This window comes from Cotesia typhae, unplaced genomic scaffold (assembly GCF_013202065.1).
Source record: "Cotesia typhae breed Kobodo isofemale line unplaced genomic scaffold, CoteBio_Ctyphae contig_4, whole genome shotgun sequence".
Lineage (NCBI taxonomy): Eukaryota > Metazoa > Arthropoda > Insecta > Hymenoptera > Braconidae > Cotesia > Cotesia typhae.
In genome coordinates this window covers 2,672,366-2,691,976 of record NW_027423748.1, presented here as the reverse complement: position 1 = coordinate 2,691,976, position 19,611 = coordinate 2,672,366, and the positions used below count along the sequence as shown (strand labels likewise).

The 19,611-nt window shown below is 31.7% G+C and overlaps 1 protein-coding gene across 14 annotated transcripts in view; it reads left to right on the top strand.

Annotated features, from left to right (window-relative positions):
- Mp (collagen XV/XVIII-type protein multiplexin) overlaps positions 1-19,611 on the top strand; it is a 622,917-nt gene that overhangs the window by 19,699 nt on the left and 583,607 nt on the right. For 12 of the 14 annotated variants that reach the window (XR_012479230.1, XM_074243321.1, XM_074243326.1 and 9 more), the window contains one exon: positions 3,359-3,441. The exons of the other annotated variants lie outside the window; for them this stretch is intronic. Coding sequence is in view for 11 of the 12 variants with exons in the window: in XM_074243321.1 (XP_074099422.1) it covers positions 3,359-3,441 (83 nt within the window). In the remaining variant the exon portion in view is untranslated. The remainder of the gene's footprint in view (positions 1-3,358; positions 3,442-19,611) is intronic. 14 annotated transcript variants of the gene reach the window in all.

The following is a 19,611-nucleotide window of genomic DNA, read 5'->3' as shown; positions in this document are numbered from 1 at the left end:
AAAGCATTTTAAAAAACAGCTGTAGTAAAAACTATGTCATGATTAATATGTAATTTTTTTAGAGAATTTAGGAGAAAAATTGAAGTATACATTTTTACCGACATATATTACGCATGACGTTATTTTCTTCACCAGATATATTATATATAGACATTTACAATTTTCTGAAACTTACGTTCTATATGATAGGAATTTTATATTTTCTATTTTTGATTTTAAATACAATTTTCGATGCTGATCAACTCATAATTGATATAATAAAGTTTTTATTAAAATAGTTTTAGTGTACGTAAGATTGGGAGAAATCTTTAAATTTGTCAAAGATGAGATGAATAACAACTTTGATTATAAAAACTGATTGAGAAGAATTAATTTTTAATACTCTTTAATCAACATTTTTAAATAGAGATGTGACCAAATAAACAAACTGTTAATGTTGATTAATATATTAATATATATCATTGAAATTATAAAAGGATACGTTTTCCACTATGTAACATCTTATTATGTACATTTATATAATAAAGATGGAAAAAACTTTAAGAAGTATATTAATAATTGATTAATTAATTTCCAATGAAGGTAATTTATTATTTATATTAAATTATTTACACATTCAGATCCCTATGAAGTTTTATCGGATCTGACTTTAGTTTTGCTGTAGTTTTATCTTAATTAATTTCGATTTTATCCGAACTTATTCTAAATTTACTGACAGTTTAATCTAATTTTTAATAACTCCATTGTGACTCATGCAAATTTCACGTTGACTTCACGCTAGTTTAAATCTGAATGAATTCTGATTTGATTATTATTTTACTCTGATTTCATTTTAATTTCCTGTTGATTCCACTTTGAAGCCATCTTGATTTCATGTAAAATTCACTTTGATTCTAATCTGGTTCCATTCTGGTATCACTCTGGTTCCACTTCGGTTTCATTCTGGATTCACTTTGATTCCACTCTGGTTCCACTTTAATTACATTCTGAGTCCAATTTGATTCCACTCTAGTTCTAGTCTGAGTCCACTCTGGTTCCACTATAGTTTCATTCTGAGTCCAATCTGATTCCACTCTGGCTTTAGTCCGGGTTCACTTTGGTTTCACTTTAGTTTCATTCTGAGTTCAATTTGATTTTACTCTGGCTTTAGTCTGGGTTCACTCTGGTTCCACTTTAATTTTATTCTGAGTTCACTTTGATTCCACTCTGGCTTTAGTCTTGGTGCACTCTGGTTTTATGCTGGAAAATAGGCACAAAACCACTCTGGAAACACTCTGGAACCATCATGATTCCATAATGTTTCCAGAATTTTTTCAGACTGATTTCAGAATGATTTGAAAGTCGCAAGGGTATTTAAAAATATAAAAGATAATTATGACCTGTAATAGAATTTGGTATGTAACAATCAACGTTATTATAATGCAAATGATTTATAAAGATCATTTTCGTTTATAAACAATCTTCATATCATATGACATTACAAGTAAGACAAATTCATTTAACAAAATATTTGTTAACTATTAATAAATACTTATTCACTATTAATAAATGAACTTACCCCTCAAATAAATATCTATTGAATGTTAAAAAATGTTGATTATAATTTAATAGATCAAACAATTGTCATCAAACAAATGAAATTTCTAATAGTTAATAAATCATTATATCAGTTTACATATCATTATATAGAATTATTAAAAAATGCTGCATCTAATTATATTATTATATCTTAATAAATGTAAGTTTAAAATTTACATTTGATGAGGCACAATGATGTACATAGCTTTACGTTCAATTATATACATGGTCCTATATCAATTAAATCTGATCAGATGTAATAATATGTAGATTTATACATAATCATATATAGCCCTAAGTAACTCAGGTCTAATCAGATCTTATTATATTTAGATTTATATATAGTCATATATAGCCCTAGATCTCAGGTTTAATCAGATCTAATTATATATAGATTCATATATAATCATATATAGCCCTAGATAACTCAGGTCTAATCAGATCGAATTATATATAGATTCATATATAATCATATATAGCCCTAGGTAACTCAGGTTTAATCAGATTTAATCAGATCTAATCATGTATAGACTTATATAAAATATCCATATAATATATTAGTCTATATATGATTATATAAAAATTTATGTATAATCATACATCATCCTACATATTCATTACATGGTCATGTATAAATACATATGATTAGGCAAACTCATTTTTTCCCGGGCTCTCTCTACATATTTTAATCTATTAATACAAGATATTACGACCTCTTGTTTTAAATATTTATTGTTGTAGTATTAAGACCACGACAATAAATTAGTTAGGAATTTTAATCTATTTTAATATTTTAAACCGAAAAATAAATTAGCAATCGGAAATTCAAAGTTGGATATTAGTTCACAGTTATTTGGAATTTGGTTATTAATTGAAATAGCGTTTAATTAGAAACTAATGATTGAATAATTTAATTAAGTAATTTTAATCAATTTATTTAAAATCAAATTTTTTAAATAAAATTATTAAATCAATTTAGCAAAATGTGGGTTATGTATGTGAAGAATTGTACGGGTAATGTGTGATAGAGAGTGTTAATAGTGTTAAGTTTTGGTAGTCCGGTGAACTTACAGTTTTAAGCTTAGTTTTAGGACAGGTGTGGGAGACCGTTTGTTAGAAAAAGCCCAACTAGGTTTAGGACAGGTGTGGGAGATCGTTTGTTAGAATAAGCCCATTAGGTTAAGGACAGGTGTGGGAGACCGTTTGTTAGAAAAAGTCCGTCTAGTCATCGTATCGTCGTTTGGGAAGGTTCGTTTGTAAATATCGTTTATCTCACAGTTATTCTCCGCTTCGTGAGATAATAAGTTAATTATAGTGTGTGTGTGAGTGAGCGCTTAAATGGTTAAATTTGTTAATTTTTTATTGTTAATAAAACTGATCAGATTGTAAATTAAATCTTTATTATTAAACAGCATCTTCCTACACTCTCTCTATCCTAAGATAAGAATTCTCAGCTTTGGACCGGTTCCAGGAACTGTGATTAAATATCCTGGTGGCGCTCTAATAATTATTGTTGTTATTGTTAAATTGTTAGTTTATTTATTAATTGATTAGGAGCCAATCTGAGCAGGTAAAACTGTTACAAAACGTTAAGACATAGAACGAAAAATTTTTTGAAGAGTCGTGTAATATAAGTTCGGTTGTGTTTCTTATGTTATGAAGTAGAAAATGAAGTTTTTGGTTCACTCACTGAGTGATAATTTTTTTTCCGGAATTTTCGAGTATTACCGAAAGAAATAATGTAATTCCTGATAGCTAATCTTATATACCTGCTTATTAGTTTCAGAAAGCTGCTGTTATTCTTGAGTTCAACTGTTTTGTGTACTTTGGATACTAATGCTGATATTTTTGGCGACAAAAAAGGTTAGAACTTTCAATTATTGTCAATGCTATACAAAAAGAAATTTTATTTTATTTACCGCTAAATTCACTGTGATCATGTTACACACTGCAGTCCATGATTTCTTAATACTTTTTGAATAAAAATAACAAAAAATTTATTTATTTTATGATAGACTAGATAAAGTTAATGAAAAACTTAATAAAATTTACGGTAAGCTACGGTAAAATTTGATGAAAAAATATTAATAATTATCTTATTTAACGATAAATTATGAGAATACGTGATTAACTCCGCGATTACTTCGAACTAATCGCTTATTTTTGAAAAAAATTTTTTTTTATCTGTAAATTCAACTAATAAGCTTAAATTGAAATTAAATTAATTCCTAGGTAGGGTTCGCCAATGCTAACGAATGGCCTAGCTTTGGACCATTTGTAACTATTCCAAGCCTTGGTTAGTTACCAATGGCCCGAGACTTAGCCCAATCGTTCAATATTTTGGAACCAAGCCTTGAGAGATCAAGACTGGCCGAGGCCTGGACCGAGGCTTGGCCCAATAGTTCGAAATTCTCAAGCCGAGCCTTCGGGTACACCACTGGCCCAAGGCTTGGCCCAATGGTTCGATATTTTAGAACCAAGCCTTGAAATGTCATGACTCACCGAAGCCTAGTCCGATGCTTGGCCCAACGTCTTGATCCATATAACCAAGCCTTGAAAAATCACTACGGACTTAAACCCTGTTCGATACTTAGCCCACTGCTTCGAACACTGAAAGAAGAATTTAATAGAATGTAATAAATGACTTGTTAACAAAAAATTTTTAATAGATATGTTCATTAACCGTTAACAGCGCCATCTAGGCTACCATGGTGAGCACATTGTGTGTACGAGGCTTCCGTGTTTTTTTAGTGAAATTAGCAGTTTAACGAAGGTGATAAATTACGTCATTAGGTCAAATTGAGCAAGCTGTCCAAGAAGTTCAAAGTGAGTAATAGATTTTTCTATTTAATTAAGAATCCTCATCGAGGGAAGCTAGTGGAAATGCAGACAGATACCGGCAAAAAGCCAGGGGACGGCAACCATGTTTGGGGTCCTGTTAGTGGCGACGCCAGGGGAGCAAATATGAAAGCTGGCAACCCAGGCGCCAATTGCGATGTGTATAAAACGGCGGAGGCAGTGTTCAAAGATGCGAGATCAGAGGGTGAATACAGCGGTACTGTCAGTGAACCTGAGATGACAGGTGAACGAGTAAACAAATAGAAGAAAAGAGGCAGAGGTAGGCCACTAGGTAGTAAAAATAAGACGACTAAGCAGCAGGTTAAAAAAGATAAAAAAGAGGTAAAGGAGAACAACATGCGAAATTACCTAGTGCCACAATCCAAGACGTCCAGTGTGCCAGTATGCAGTGAAGAGGTCGGAAATCTGGTCCCCAACTGTGGGAGAAAAAGAAGTAAAAGTTTTTCAGATCTGAAGTCTACGGATGCAGGTGTGGTTCGCATCAACTTCCCGAAAGAGCAAGAAAAATTGGCGTCTCAGTCCAAAAACAAGATAATGAGATCACCTAGCAGGTTAACAGCTGCTCTAGCTATTCCGGCAAGCCAGCAAGTGCAGGAGTTGGCTCGGCTTAGTGACACAGCCAACTCGGGAGTGGGGGAACCTGTGTTCTCGGGGACCAGCCAAGCGGTGTCCAAGGCAGCCCTGGGTTGTACCCCGGACAGAGAGGAAACCATTCAAGATCCTGCATAGAAGGTCTCCGTGACTCCGGAGGTCCCAGCAAACGGAGAACACGAAGAGGAGGAAGGATTGGAGCAGTTTGTTGAAACTTGCTCGTGTAAATGCTGTCGTACGTCGGAAGTCAGAATCAGGGAAATGGAAGTTAAATATACGGTCCAGTTGGAGATGCTAAGGCATGAGATCCTAGAGGCACTGAATGCAAGAAAAGAAGACAGGACGAATTCCCAATAGTCCATCGGCTGGATAGGGTATGCCGTATGCAAAATAGTGTCCGCAAAATTTTTCAGCGAAATTATCTAGATTTTTAGATGGGAAATCCGAATTTGCAAGAATTTTTTTCAAATTCGAGTGCAAACAAAATTTATAAACAATGGAATTGTTTAAACGGTAATAACTTCCGAACGGTTAATTTCACAGGAAAATATATTTAGGAAAAAATTTTCGTAACTTCAAAATACATAAAAAAGATATCTATGATTTTTTTGATAAAATGATTATTTATTAAGATATTGTAAAAATTGTGCGAAAAAGTAGATAGCTGTATTAGACCTCTCTCTCCAACTAATGTACTGTATGTCGCTGTCCTTCACACTCATGCTGCGATGAGCGGCAATATGTGACGTCAATCAAAATAAAATATGTTGGGCTCGATGTTCATGTCTACGCGTGCGCAGACAAGTGCGCCTTTTCAATAGTATATTACACACCGAGGGAAGTAAAGTAAGAAATGTCTCAGATCACATGTAATTGTTGGCCGAGGCGAAGCCGAGGTCAACAAACATGTGATCTGAGGCTTTCTTATTTACTTCCCGAGGAGTGTATACTATTTTTTTCCCTGACGAAGGTGTAAAGCGGAAACTTTGTTTAGCGCAGCGGGGCTAAAGTTGACGCTTTACACCCGGAGGGGAAAAAAAATTATTCATCCAGCTTAAATAATTTAATATTTTACTTCTATTTTTTTTTTTAGTAATATTCGGATTTATAAATAAACAATGCAAAATAATTTCAACATTTTTTTTTAATTAAATTATTATCAGATATATATATATATATATATATATATATATATATATATATATATATATATATATATATATATATATATATATATATATATATATATATATATATATATATATATATAATTAGGATGTATTAATAGAATTTTTTTTTATTATACTTTAAAAATATATATTTTAAATTGTAAAAAAATTTCCACCAAGGAAATAATTTCGATCTTAATGACGAAGCTTGCTGTAAGGTGGTCCACTTTGTCCATACAATTAACATAGGAATTTTTATTTTTTTAGCTTCGTAACAAATGAAGATAAAATTTTTCGACAACAAACGGTTCAAAAGTTACAAACTATCAAAGTTTATTATTTTAAAAACTTTATTAACTGAGTTATTACTTTTTTTAAATTTCTGTTTTTTAATGTATTTTTTGGAAAAGAAATTAATGTGGTTTATTTTTGACATAAATTTATATTTTCAAGTTAAACGAATCACATTGGAGTTTAAAATCTTCATAATATACATGAGAAATCGACAATTTTAGTACATCAAAAAACGAAGGTTGACAAAAAATTATAATTCCATTCGGTCAATTTCCCAGAGTTTCAAGCACTTTAAAAAAAATAAAATGTTTAAAATCATTATTTTTGACAGTCTAATTTGTAAATTGTTAGTTGTTTGAAAATTATCTATAAGTTAGATTTTGTAGGAAATTTAATTTTCTTTAAAATCTGCTGTCCAAAAATTTTTATTATTATTTTTAGCGAAGTAATAGCAACAATTTGTTTGTTGTTACTTTAGATAGTATTTAAGATTATTTTTTATTTTAATTCATTTAAAGAATTTTTTTTACATTGAGTATCCCAAGCGGCACTAAAAAAATTGCTGACTTCTTGTTAAACTTAGAGCGACAATTTGTTGTCAAGTATCCAATTGTTGACTTAAATTTAGTATAAAGTCAACAATTTTTTTTTGTGCTGCTTGGGATGTAGCAGAAAATGTAACTGTTAAAATTTATGTCTGAGTATGTTCATCAAAGATGTTTATTGGTAATACCGCGCTAAGAAACAAATTTCTCTCAATACTGAGAAAACGACGATCGTTTGTTTCACGGTATATGTATATATACCTCGTACCCGATATACATTTATCGATCTACATATTGTCATTCTTTTATTTAATGTCATTTCGTTAAAATGTGTTTGAGTGTCATCTCGTATATTAAGTGAATATTATTATATATTTCATTTTATCTTATTTGATACTAATAGTTTTATTAAAACAATTATAACGGATAAAATTAGCAATAATAGTTGTAATAAAAATCAGTTACGCTCTGTGTATAAGTGTGTTATTTGTTTATCTTCTGCAGGAAGGTTGTCTTCAACAATAAGAGGATGCCAAAAAATTAAATGTTCAGCATTAAAAAGGCAAGATGATATTTATGGTAGGGTGAAAAATTTAGAAAATAAATTTTTCTACCATATGAATAATGAGTGCTTCAGGCAATATACATCAAAAACTAATATCGCGCATATTGTACACGACTTACCAGTTAATATTAGTAATCAAGACTTCGAAAAAATTTGCATTATTTGTGGATTTGAACGGTACAAACAAGATAGAACCAAATTAAAGATAAGTTTATTTGAAAAGGCTAAAAAATTTCTTGCAGCCTGTCATTTTAATTCGGACTTAACTTATTTACATATGACATCGAATTCGATTAAAACACCAGAAGATGTTTTAACAAAAAACGTTCATTATCATAATAATTGTATGCGTTCGTATATAATAAATTATGAAAGACAATTCAATAAATCAATAATTGATAATCATTTGGAACAAAATAGTGATAGTGACGATAGCAGTAATCATAATAATGATAGCAACAATATTTCTATATACAGTAATAATATATACATTGAAAGTGACGGTACTAATTATAGTGATTTTGACAGTGATATTGAGAAAAATAATATTAATGTGAATTGTGAAAAAAAGACAGCTGACTTGATTTCAAATAAAAATAAAAAAAAATGTGTAATGAATATGATGAAAATATCTTTGAAAGAAAAAAATTAGAAATCTCAAAAGAACTAGTATCTATTCAGCCACAACTTGATGCAGGTGAAATATTCAAATTGAGTGTAATCACAGATCATATCAATCAGTCATTAGATTTAAAATGCCAAGTTACAAATCGTGATGTTCGAACTTTTATTGAAAATAGTTATCAAAACAATATTAGTTTTATAAATTCTACTCAACGTAATCAGTCAGCACTTTTTTTCAAAAGCTCAATTACACACGATGATGCTATAAGACGACTTAGTTCTGTAAATATTATTGAAAATAGTGCAAAATTGATTAAAGAATCATTATCAAAAATACATTTCGATTTGAACGACCGATTTTGTGACAAGTTAGATTTAGAAGATGCTTGGAATGATCTAGAAATTCCTGACCCTTTATTAAAATTTTTTTCTATCCTTTTTAATTATTCAGTGAAAGATATTCAAAGTTGTAAAAATAGTGAACCAACAAATTCCAATTACCACAATATGAAGAATAAACAAAAACAAAATGACATTATTCGAATAAAATCTTTATATCAAATAATGTACTTTATTTTACATAATGGTCGAAAAAAAACTCCACTTCATCTACTTACTGGTATTACAATTTATTCTACCTGTAAGAGCGCTTCATTAATCACAAGTTTTAATAAAATTGGCCTTTGTGTATCATATGATGATATCCGTCGTGTACGTTTACGTTTAGCATTATATACCATTGAATGTGGAGAAGGAAATGTCCCTTTGTCATCACACTTTGATCCTAATCAATTCACAGTTGCTGCATTTGATAATTTTGACCACAATGAAGGTTCATTGTCGGGTTTAGACAGTTCACACGATACTGTATGTGTCCTATTTCAAAACAAATCTGAATACCGGAAGAAAAAACCAAAAATATGTGAAACTAAAGTTTTAAAACAAGATAAAACTTTAAAATCTATGTTAGATTGTCAAAAACTACAAGATCTAGAAAAACCTACAAATATCTGTATACCTTCTAATTATATCTTGAATAAAATACCTAAATGTGATGTTCAAAATTATCGTTATCATACTGAGGATCTGTTTTGGATTATAAATAGAATGAATAATTTGCAATTAGACGATAAAGAAACCTGTACATCAATACCTTCAACTTCAAAGGCAACTTCAGCAACACAGTTTTCGCAAATTATTCCATCTTGGGCAGCGTACAATAGTATTTTAGTGATTGATAATCGACCAATAAAAATAAGTGGGTATTTGCCCGTCTTACCATTCCCAGTAACTGAATTTTCCACTGTTTACACGTCTTTATGTAATTTTAAAAACGTTTTATTACAATTAAATCAAAAACATTTGCCAGTTTTCTGTGATGGAAGAGTGTATAGGATAGCCCGTCACATAAAGTTCCTAAAATCTGAAGAATTTAACAATATTTTCGTGATGCTTGGATCGTTTCACTTAAACAAAGTTGTTTTAAGTTGTATTGGTAAATTTTGAACAAGTACTGAGCGGCTCTAACTACGCACGATCTTTTACAGGTTTCTGTATAATATCTGAAGCTCTTCAACGTCTTCAAATTGAAGCTTTTTTGGATGATGAATCTACTACTGTTGATGATAATGATATTGTAACCTTTAATATGCTAAGAGATACAATTCTTGAAGGAAGTTACGATGAAGATGTACCTGAAGTTCCGAACGTTCGTAAAAACGAAATTTAATTTTTTAAAAATAAAATCACATAATAATAGCATCAACTTCAATTTTTAGGTGCGTCAACAGTAAATAGCTATGAAACTCTAGAAAAATTTCCACCCCTCTAAAACCACCGAAACCACCCCAAACTTCATCCCTTAAACAAAAAAAATTTATATCTCGAGAGCGTTTTCGATTGACACCCTGGATTTTCGTACACAATCTCGTATTAACCCCATAAACATACAAAAAAAATCGCCATCCCTTTATAACCGCCAGAACCACCCCTAACTTCATCCCTTAGACAAAAAAAATTTATATCTCAAGAGTGGTTTCGATTGACACTCTGGATTTTCGAGTACACTTTGTTATTAACCCCATGAATATGCAAAAAATCACCATCCCTCTAAAATCACCGGAACAACCCTTAATATCATCCCTAATACGTAAAACGAACAATAAAATTTATATCTCAACAGCGATTCCGATTGACACTCTGGATTTTTCTACACACTTTTGTATTGACCCCATAAACATACAAAAAAATCGCCATCCCTTTATAACCGTCGGAACCACCCCTAACTTCATCCCTTAAACAAAATAAATTTATATCTCGAGAGCGTTTTCGATTGACACCCTGGATTTTCGTACACAGTCTCGTATTAACCCCATAAACATACAAAAAAATCGCCATCTCTTTATAACCGCCGGAACCACCCCTAACTTCATCCCTTAGACAAAAAAAATTTATATCTCAAGAGTGGTTTCGATTGACACTCTGGATTTTCGAATACACTTTGTTATTAACCCCATGAATATGCAAAAAAATCACCATCCCTCTAAAACCACCGGAACAACCCTTAACATCATCCCTAATACGTAAAAAAAAACAATAAAAATTTATATCTCAACAGCGATTCCGATTGACACTCTGGATTTTTCTACACACTTTTGTATTGACCCCATAAAGATACAAAAAAATTGACACCCATTTAAAACCGCCGGAACCACCCCTAACTTCATCCCTTAGACAAATATAATTTATATCTCAAAAGTTTGACTATTTTAAAATTCATTCCTCGGTGTCCATTGGTGATTAAGGAAAAAAACTCATGGAAATTATAGAGTACACTGTACAGAAGATTTCCAGACCCTTAATCGATCGATCAACCCCATGGGCACCGAGAAACAGCCCCGTAAGTGGCGATTTTTGGAAAATTTTACAGAAGTTTGACTTTTTAAAATTCATTCCTCGGTGTCCATTGGTGGTTAAGAAAATAAACTCATGGAAATCGTAGAGTACACTGTACAGAAGATTTCTAGACCTTTAATCGATAGATCCACCCCATAGACACCGAGAGACAGCCCCGTAAGTGGCGATTTCTGGCAAATTTGCTTTTATAAATTACGTTTATATGATTTTACCAGGAATATCTTTATTTTTGGGGCTGTATGTTAATATTTTTGGGGTTTACTTCAAGTTCATATTTTTGTGCGTTATTTGAGACATCTTAAGTGATAGTTCAAATACCCATTAGCTGCATAGGAACGATTACACGTTCATTCTAGTTTTTTATATCTCAGCATTTATGAATATAGTTATATTTTAATACCTTGACTGAGCGGGTGCTGGTTACTGAGTGGCTGATGGATACTTTACATTTCTACAACTATCTTAGCCACTTTTATTATTAGCCCTAAAATAGAACAACTTCATTATTTAAAAGCTAAACTTTATAGCATACGTGAACTTTTTCTTTACGCCATTCACTTGACGTCAGGAACTTTTGAAAAAATAACATCTCTTCATAATTCCTGGAAGAACCCTTTTGTCCAGTTTGTAAGCATGTAATGGTTTTTTAAGTCACCGGTGATGGCATTAGCAATGTGATGCGTATTATTGAATCGATTTTATGAAGTCATGAAGTATAATAGAGATGTTTTATCGTTATTTGTATGATGCCTTTTAATTTAGGAGTTATGTCCACCGGTAAGTATAATGTTTTAATTAATTTTGTTTATAGTTATTAATAACCTGCCTTTCACTAACAGTGATTTTCTTTTAAATGAAATAGTTTAGGGATGTAATCAGGTAAAAAATAAACTACTAACCACTCCAAACAATTATTCGTATTATTAACTGGATAATAATATCTTTATTGTACAAATAAGCAATCAAATTCTTATTCTATTATTCAAAATATAAATTTGATTCTTGAAAAATAATATAATGGTTACATATATACAATATTTATGATTATTTAAACATACATTCCTAATAACTTTTTTTTTTATTTATAAGTACATTTTGTTTATTCATTCTTGAAATGTATTTCATCTCTTGACTCCGTTGTTTCTAACTGTTCGATGACCTAATTCTATGTTTTACGGTCTACACTCCTGATAAGAATTTACTGTTTTTGGTCGTGTGTCCCCAAGTTGCTCAGTTCAGTCAGGAGGTTTTTTCTACTTAATCACAAAAATAAATGTTAAACCAATTATTTTATTTCTTTAGATTATGAAAAGCCAGTAAGGAACGAGTTAAAAAAGCCTGCGAGGGCAATTGCGAAAACAGTCGAATAGAAATAAACATAGACGAGATGAGTTTAGAATAACATTGACAGAAAAGAGCAGAAGGAAAAGATTTAGCCAAGTAAAGAGTATGGTCGGAAATAAGCATGAGTCAAGAAAGAAAAAACCGTGATGGCACTGGAAGTGCCAAATCATTTTTATGATTCGATTAAGAATGGTGGATCATTTTCAACATAGCTGCATTTTGAATTATATTGATCGTTTGAGAATGGCTGAAGTTTACTAAATAAATATATAATCAACTTTATTTATTTTTTTTTCATTTCATAGAATACTTATACTTGAAAATCATTATTATTTACATTGTAGATTGTTTTTGACATTAATTAATTGACGATCATATAGTAAGTCCATTAACTACATCAATATGTTAGAAATTCGCAAGTAGTAGGTTTTGGATTTGAAAGTTCATAAAAGGCTTGAAAGTTATTGCAATGATCAATTTTAAATTTATTAATTATAATTTTTGATTTACGCCGTTGATTTTTGATTTTATGCTCTATTAATTTTTATCTTATCTAATCTATTACCCAATATTTTTCGATATTAGCCAGCATAAGCTTTTGACTATTCCTTTACACATAAAAGTATATTTTTCTAATTAATAAAAAAGGTAATGATTTGTCATTATTTAACTTGGTATTCTCTACATTCTAGCAGTTATATGTTTTTATATAGACTTTTAGATTTGTCAAATGCTTATACTGTTGCCCAGAACACGCCACGCGGAGGCTATCGTTTTATCTGGCAGTAACAAAGTATAAGACCAGAACAAATCTTGACTGTTCATTAAATAGTATTTTATTGTTTTCTTCTATAATATTGTCTATTGAATTTGGATCTTTTAACAATCATTTAATTTTTTATTTACATTTCAATTCTTTTATGCTAGATTTGTGTCTGGTCTGTTACTAAGTCATCAATTACCGGAATGTGTTCCACCCCCCCCCCTTAATGATGTATTTTCAATCTATCTACATATAATATTTTCATGACTTACATTATTATCACCTTATCTTTTCGTTGTAAAAAGCCCGTGGTTCGATATTTACTCGAATAGTCATGAGCTGTATAAATTAATAAGCTCGAATAATCGTTATGAGCTTGAATTTCCATTGTTGGCTCGGATATTTGTCATGAGCCAAAATGATCATTATAAGCTCGAATAATCGTCATAAGCTTCAATTTCCATTGTGGGTTCGTATATTTGTCATGAACCAGAATTATTATCTTATGCTCAAATCGCTATCGTGAGCTTGAATGGCCGTCGTGAGCTCGATTACGTATCATGAGCCAAAATGATCATCATAAGCTCGAATAATCGTCATGAGCTTCAATTTCCATTGTGGGTTCGTATATTTGTCATGAACCAGAATTATCATCTTATGCTCGAATCGCCATCGTGAGCTTGAATATCTGTGATGTAGGCTGTAATCGTTATTTGCTTACTTTACTTTTAGTCTCTTTACTTACTTTAGTTTCTGGTATCTTACACATAATTGACACTTTTCACTGTCTTTGGCTTCTTGATCATTCGTCAAGTCTGTCGGCTTAACCTTTAAGCAGTAAGGATCGTGAAACCATCTTTTACATATCCGACATGTGATTTTTCTTTGCTTCTTTGTGCATTTCTCTTTACCACAGTAAATACAACTATTCCTCATATCTTGAGAAGAACGTAAAATTGCACGAGCCATCTCTTGTCGTAATTGCAATGGCTGCATATTTTCATCCATTGTTATATCTCGTCCAATACACTCGATATAATACGCTACGTAAATTCCACAGTTACTTCCGTCTTCAACCGCTTGGTTTGGCCGTGATCGGCTGGGTTTCATAGTCCAAGTTCTCGTTCTTAGTTCTCGTAAACATGATTCGGAATTGCATGAATCAATAAAACACTCAAACGCTTCAACGACCCGTTCAATACTCTGACTTTTTGAGTATGGATCCAATAACTCGACAGTATTATGTTTTATATCAACCACAAACAGCAGCCAATGGAAGAGGTATGTGTATGGCAGCAATAATACTTCACATAGTGGTTCCTGGATTTTCGCTATTGATGACGAAGAAGATAGCCTTTTAGTATTTTCGTTACCAAGTACCTTTCGTCCAATGTCAGTTGGAAAATAACTAACATTGACCCATGTATCGATGTGGCTGAGAGTATAGATGTCGATAATCTGTCCATTTATCCACTGGTTTTTCGTTATTAAGGTATCGAATAATTTCGTATCTAGATCGTATATTTTGAATAAAATACATTTTTTATTCTTGCAATTGTAATAGCCTATTTTAATAGGTTCAGATGACAAGTCTCTGTAATATTCAATATTTTCAACGATTCCATTACTGAATTTTGTTACCATTGATCCAGACAACTCTTCAGCGATATTTCCAGTGTCGGAAGTTTCCACTGATTCTGGTAATTTCTTATTTTCAGTTTGCTGTTGCATTTGTTGTTCCTGTTTATTATTTTTAACTATTTCCAAACGAGTGTCCTGTTTTGTTGGTATCTCTATCGGTTGAGAAATACCCACGTCGTTGTAAGAATCAGTAGTGACATCGATGTTGTCTTTTGATTTTCTATCATTTGTAGGTTCTTCTATACGTCTGTTGATATTGATAAATTCTTTTCCTGACTTACGCTTCAGTTTTCGTACTTTTACCTCTTGATCCTTGATGGTTTTCCCCGTTGGGTCCCATTTTTCCGTCTGAAACGGGTTTGATGCCGGCTCTGGATAACTGGGGTATTCTGTGACTTTTATCCCGACTGTATTTGACTTTTCCTGAACGGTGTTCTTATTTACTAGAAAGTCATTACGCTTTATAAGTTCACGACACATGTTGGCTATACTTCTGTCTTTGCTATTCTTCATATCTTTCGTTACGTAATCATTTACAAAATTATCTACAACTTCATCATCAACTAAGGCGGCAGTGCAATCTACACTCTCAGAAAGAATCTTTGACACAAAACATAAGAAAGGAATTAGCGTTAACATTATGTAATTCATAAATTCTGGTGAATGCAGGTTATTACTAATTTCTTCAAAATCTTTTTCTTTTTCAGCGATTCGTTGTTTTTGGGTTTCTACTTCCCAAGCAAACAGCTGATAATAGGGTGATTCCATAGCAATTGGTGGTGAATCTGCTAAACTTCGAAGAATTTCCTTATTAATAACTTCTTCACTCCCTTTTTTTTGCATCGACTCACATGTTTTTCCGATTATATCATCTATGAACTTTTCATATTTGCTTTTGTTGTCCCACTTTAAATTTTGAATGCTCTCTTGAGCTATTTTTTCACTCTTACTCATCAATACGTTACAGATTTGATAAAGTACCGCCCTAGTAACTTCTAATGAATCTGCTAACGTTATTATTGATACAAGTTCCAAATAAGCTCGTGCATTTGGAATTAGCTGATAAAATTTATTTTTTATGTCATATGATACATGCTTAATTATACTTTCACTGCTGCAGAAAATCAGTATTGTTTTGTTGTGCAGGTTGTTCTCTTTTTTGGCGAATTTGATGGTCTTATTTAAATAATCTTCCACGGATTGATCATTCCATTCATAAAGAATAGCTTTGATGAAAATCCAATTAAAATCGGTAATGATCACATTGCAAATCGGCCAATTACAATGACGATCTCTTGTAAATTTGCGATACTGCATCAAGTGAATACATAGAGTCGTGTAATCAATTTTTATTGTTATAAATTCAGAAAGAGGAATAGTCGTCATCTTTGCCTCATACAATATTGGGAAGTAAAATATATCCTCTGTTTTCAAAAATTGTGGCTTTGCGCAATAAGCTTGTACAGCACAAATATAGAAAATAGTCGATTCACGACTAAGGTCTATAATTTTTAGCTGTTTTTCTGTGTATATTAACACTTGTAATGGCATAGCAACAGATTGCAGCGGATTGTCAGCTTCTTCCACAGATTTTTCAATGTACATATCTACTAAATCTGCTACATCTATCGACTTTTTTGATAATATGCTTGAATTTATATCATCAGAATGAACACGATAGAGAGTATTGACACTTCTCACTTGTTGTGAATCCCCTTCTCTGTATTTTTCTTCATCACATTTGCTTACAGCTTCCATGTGCATTTGCCTAGTACTTTTGTCTCTTAATTCTATTGCTTTATCTTTTCGTTCCTGGTAGCGTAATTGTGATGCCGTTTTCTTTCTATCGCTTCCTGTACAACAACAAAGCGGCTCTTTTACGGTGCTGTTGCAGGTAACTTGCAATTTTTTACCGTTTGCAGTAATATATTCGATAATATCCAATTTAAAGTCTGTTAAATGTTTTTCATTTTTACAGACCAAGTAAGCAACCCTATTTCCTAAATTTTCTCTTACGCCGCCGTTAAAAATAACCGGACAGTGAATGTTCAAATCATATCTCCGGTTCCTTATTTCACCCTTAAATAATTTTGAATCGAATATATCATTCAATGTAACTTTATTGCTGTCGATATCAATTTTTCCTACAGTGTAATAACAATTTTTCGGTTCCTTATTACTTTTCGTCTCTGATGAATTTTTATTATCGATTTTGGCATCATCTCTCTTTAATTTTTTTGGTTTATTACCCTTTGAATCACTCTTCAAATCCTCAGTTTTTTTTTCTTGGACCGTAGAATTCTTTTAGTGGTTACGGTTTTTGTTTTTTGTTGACCATTCGATTTTTCTGTTTCATCACTGTCTCCTAATAATTTTTCATTTATATTATTATCAATACCGTCTGGCTCTGTTAACAGTTCTCCGTTGTCTTCAATGTCACAATTAACCAACGGATTGCTGTCTACAGATGCTTTTTCATTGGTTGTATCAATAACGTCAATTGGCTCTGTCGAGATTCCTATGTTGTCTAGGACATCACTATTATCCAAGGAATCTCTGTCTGCTAATGATTGATTATTTTTTTTGCTATTATCATCTTGCTCCATTGATTGAACTTGGCTATATCTGATTGTATCACGAGTGTCATTTTCTACTGGAAGTTTTTTCAAAGCCTCAAAATGTCCTTTGAGTCGAGGTCCAGTAAATAATATATAAATCAACTCTTCTTCGGGAGTATTCGGGTCTTTGAACGAGACAATATTACGTATTTTGTCCGTTTCAACCGATATTGCCAAATCGACGTTCTTCTTATACTTTTTTGTAAAAATTATAATTTCGAAGTCTGTTGCAAAATTTCCATCTGTTCCCATGTATTCGACATAATCTGTAACATTTGTATATTTACTATACTCACTAGTGCATTCTAATAACTCTTTTAACTCTACCCAATTATCTTTGACGTAATCAACGATTTCTCGTCTAACTAATTGATGTAACGTAGCGTCATCAAATAGCAAATATGCCGCAGCATAGAAAAAGCAATTGCCTCCTCCTTCGTTACGATAAATTCGGTACTTGACACATTCATATTCGATTGTATCATTGCTCTTTGCACTTTTGTTGACCGGTTGAATATACTTTGAGGAATCTCTCAATGACTTTTCATTTGATTTCACTGAAGTATTTGATGACGGAGAGTTCGGAGAGTCCAAAGAGTTCGGAGATTTCGGGGACTTCGGAGAGTTTGGAGACTTCGGAGAGATTGGAGACTTCGGAGAGTTCGGGAGCTGTAAGTTACCTACAAATCCTGCATTCAATTTCTCGCTTATTAATTTCTGAAAATCGTGGGTTGACTACAAATAATTGATTTTACTTCGCAGCTTTAAGTTAGATGCAATTTTCAGCTTCTTTGCAATCTGTAATTTAGTGAAATTATTTATTATTATACTTAATAACTAATATCGTTAGTATTTCTCGTTCAAAATTGATCACTTAAAATATTATAAGTACTAAAAAAAACGTAAATATATTACCATTTCTTATCTTATGTATAAGTCAAAAAATTTCATTTAACATTTAAATACTATATTATCGAAAAGGAAGTATATATCATAAGTAGATCGAGAATGACAATATCTGGAAAATGGTACAGCCTGTAAGCCATTCCCGCAATTATTTGTTATTTTCGAGCTCAAAAGTCTAATAAAAGTTTTGTAACCATGGGTTTAGCCCAGGTCCAGTTAGCTACCCCTTTCCTCTTTAGAAAGGGCGCCACTGGGATTTTAGACACGGTGTCCCAGAAACCGGAGGAGCATGAGAAGGAAAGGACAGGGTCGTGAGAAGTCCGAGAAAGGCTGCGAATAAAACTGAGAGAAATTATTAGAAAAATATAAATGATTTATTCAATTTAAATTTCAAACTTAACAAATTTCCTTATAAACTAACTTAAATGTGAGAACCTCTCACCTACGCTAAATGGCCCTTGCCAATTTATCTTATCCCTAAATAACTGCTTCTCCGACCTCGTCACTCCGACGGAATCTTAATTCTAAATTTTCCTCGTCAACCTGACGGCATATCAATTAAACCAAATTTCACGTCAACCTGACGGATTCTCAATTAAAACCTAATTTTTACGTCAACCTGACGGATTCCTTACTCTATCATTTTCCTTACTTATCTACTACCTCGTCCACCGGACGCTAACTCAAATTCTCTAACTTTTATTCAATGTACTAATTCTCTCAATTTTAATTCCAATTAACAATTAAATTTTTCCTACAATTCTTAATACAAAATTTTCAAATTCCCAAAATTTATCACTTGTCGATTTTCCTAATTTATTCATTTCAATACAATCCTAATCACAGAATCTACAGAATTACTTTTCCAAATTTCTCAACCAAAATTCTTCAACTAAATTTCACCAAATTTCACTAAATATCTTCTGACAATTTTTTTCTTTAATAATTTCCTAATTCCCAAATTTCCTCAACTCAATAATTAAAATTGCTTCATTCAATTTAGCCAAACGGCCTAAATTTATCCTTCCACAATTGCCAAAAATTTAACACATAACTATAAATGACCTTTATCCTAAACTACGTACTTATTCAAATTTATTATCAAATTTTCTGAACTAATTTTTAAATAATTTTTGAAAATTATAAACAAAAGACCGAATTGAATATATTTATTTTCTTATTTTCCAGTTAATTGATA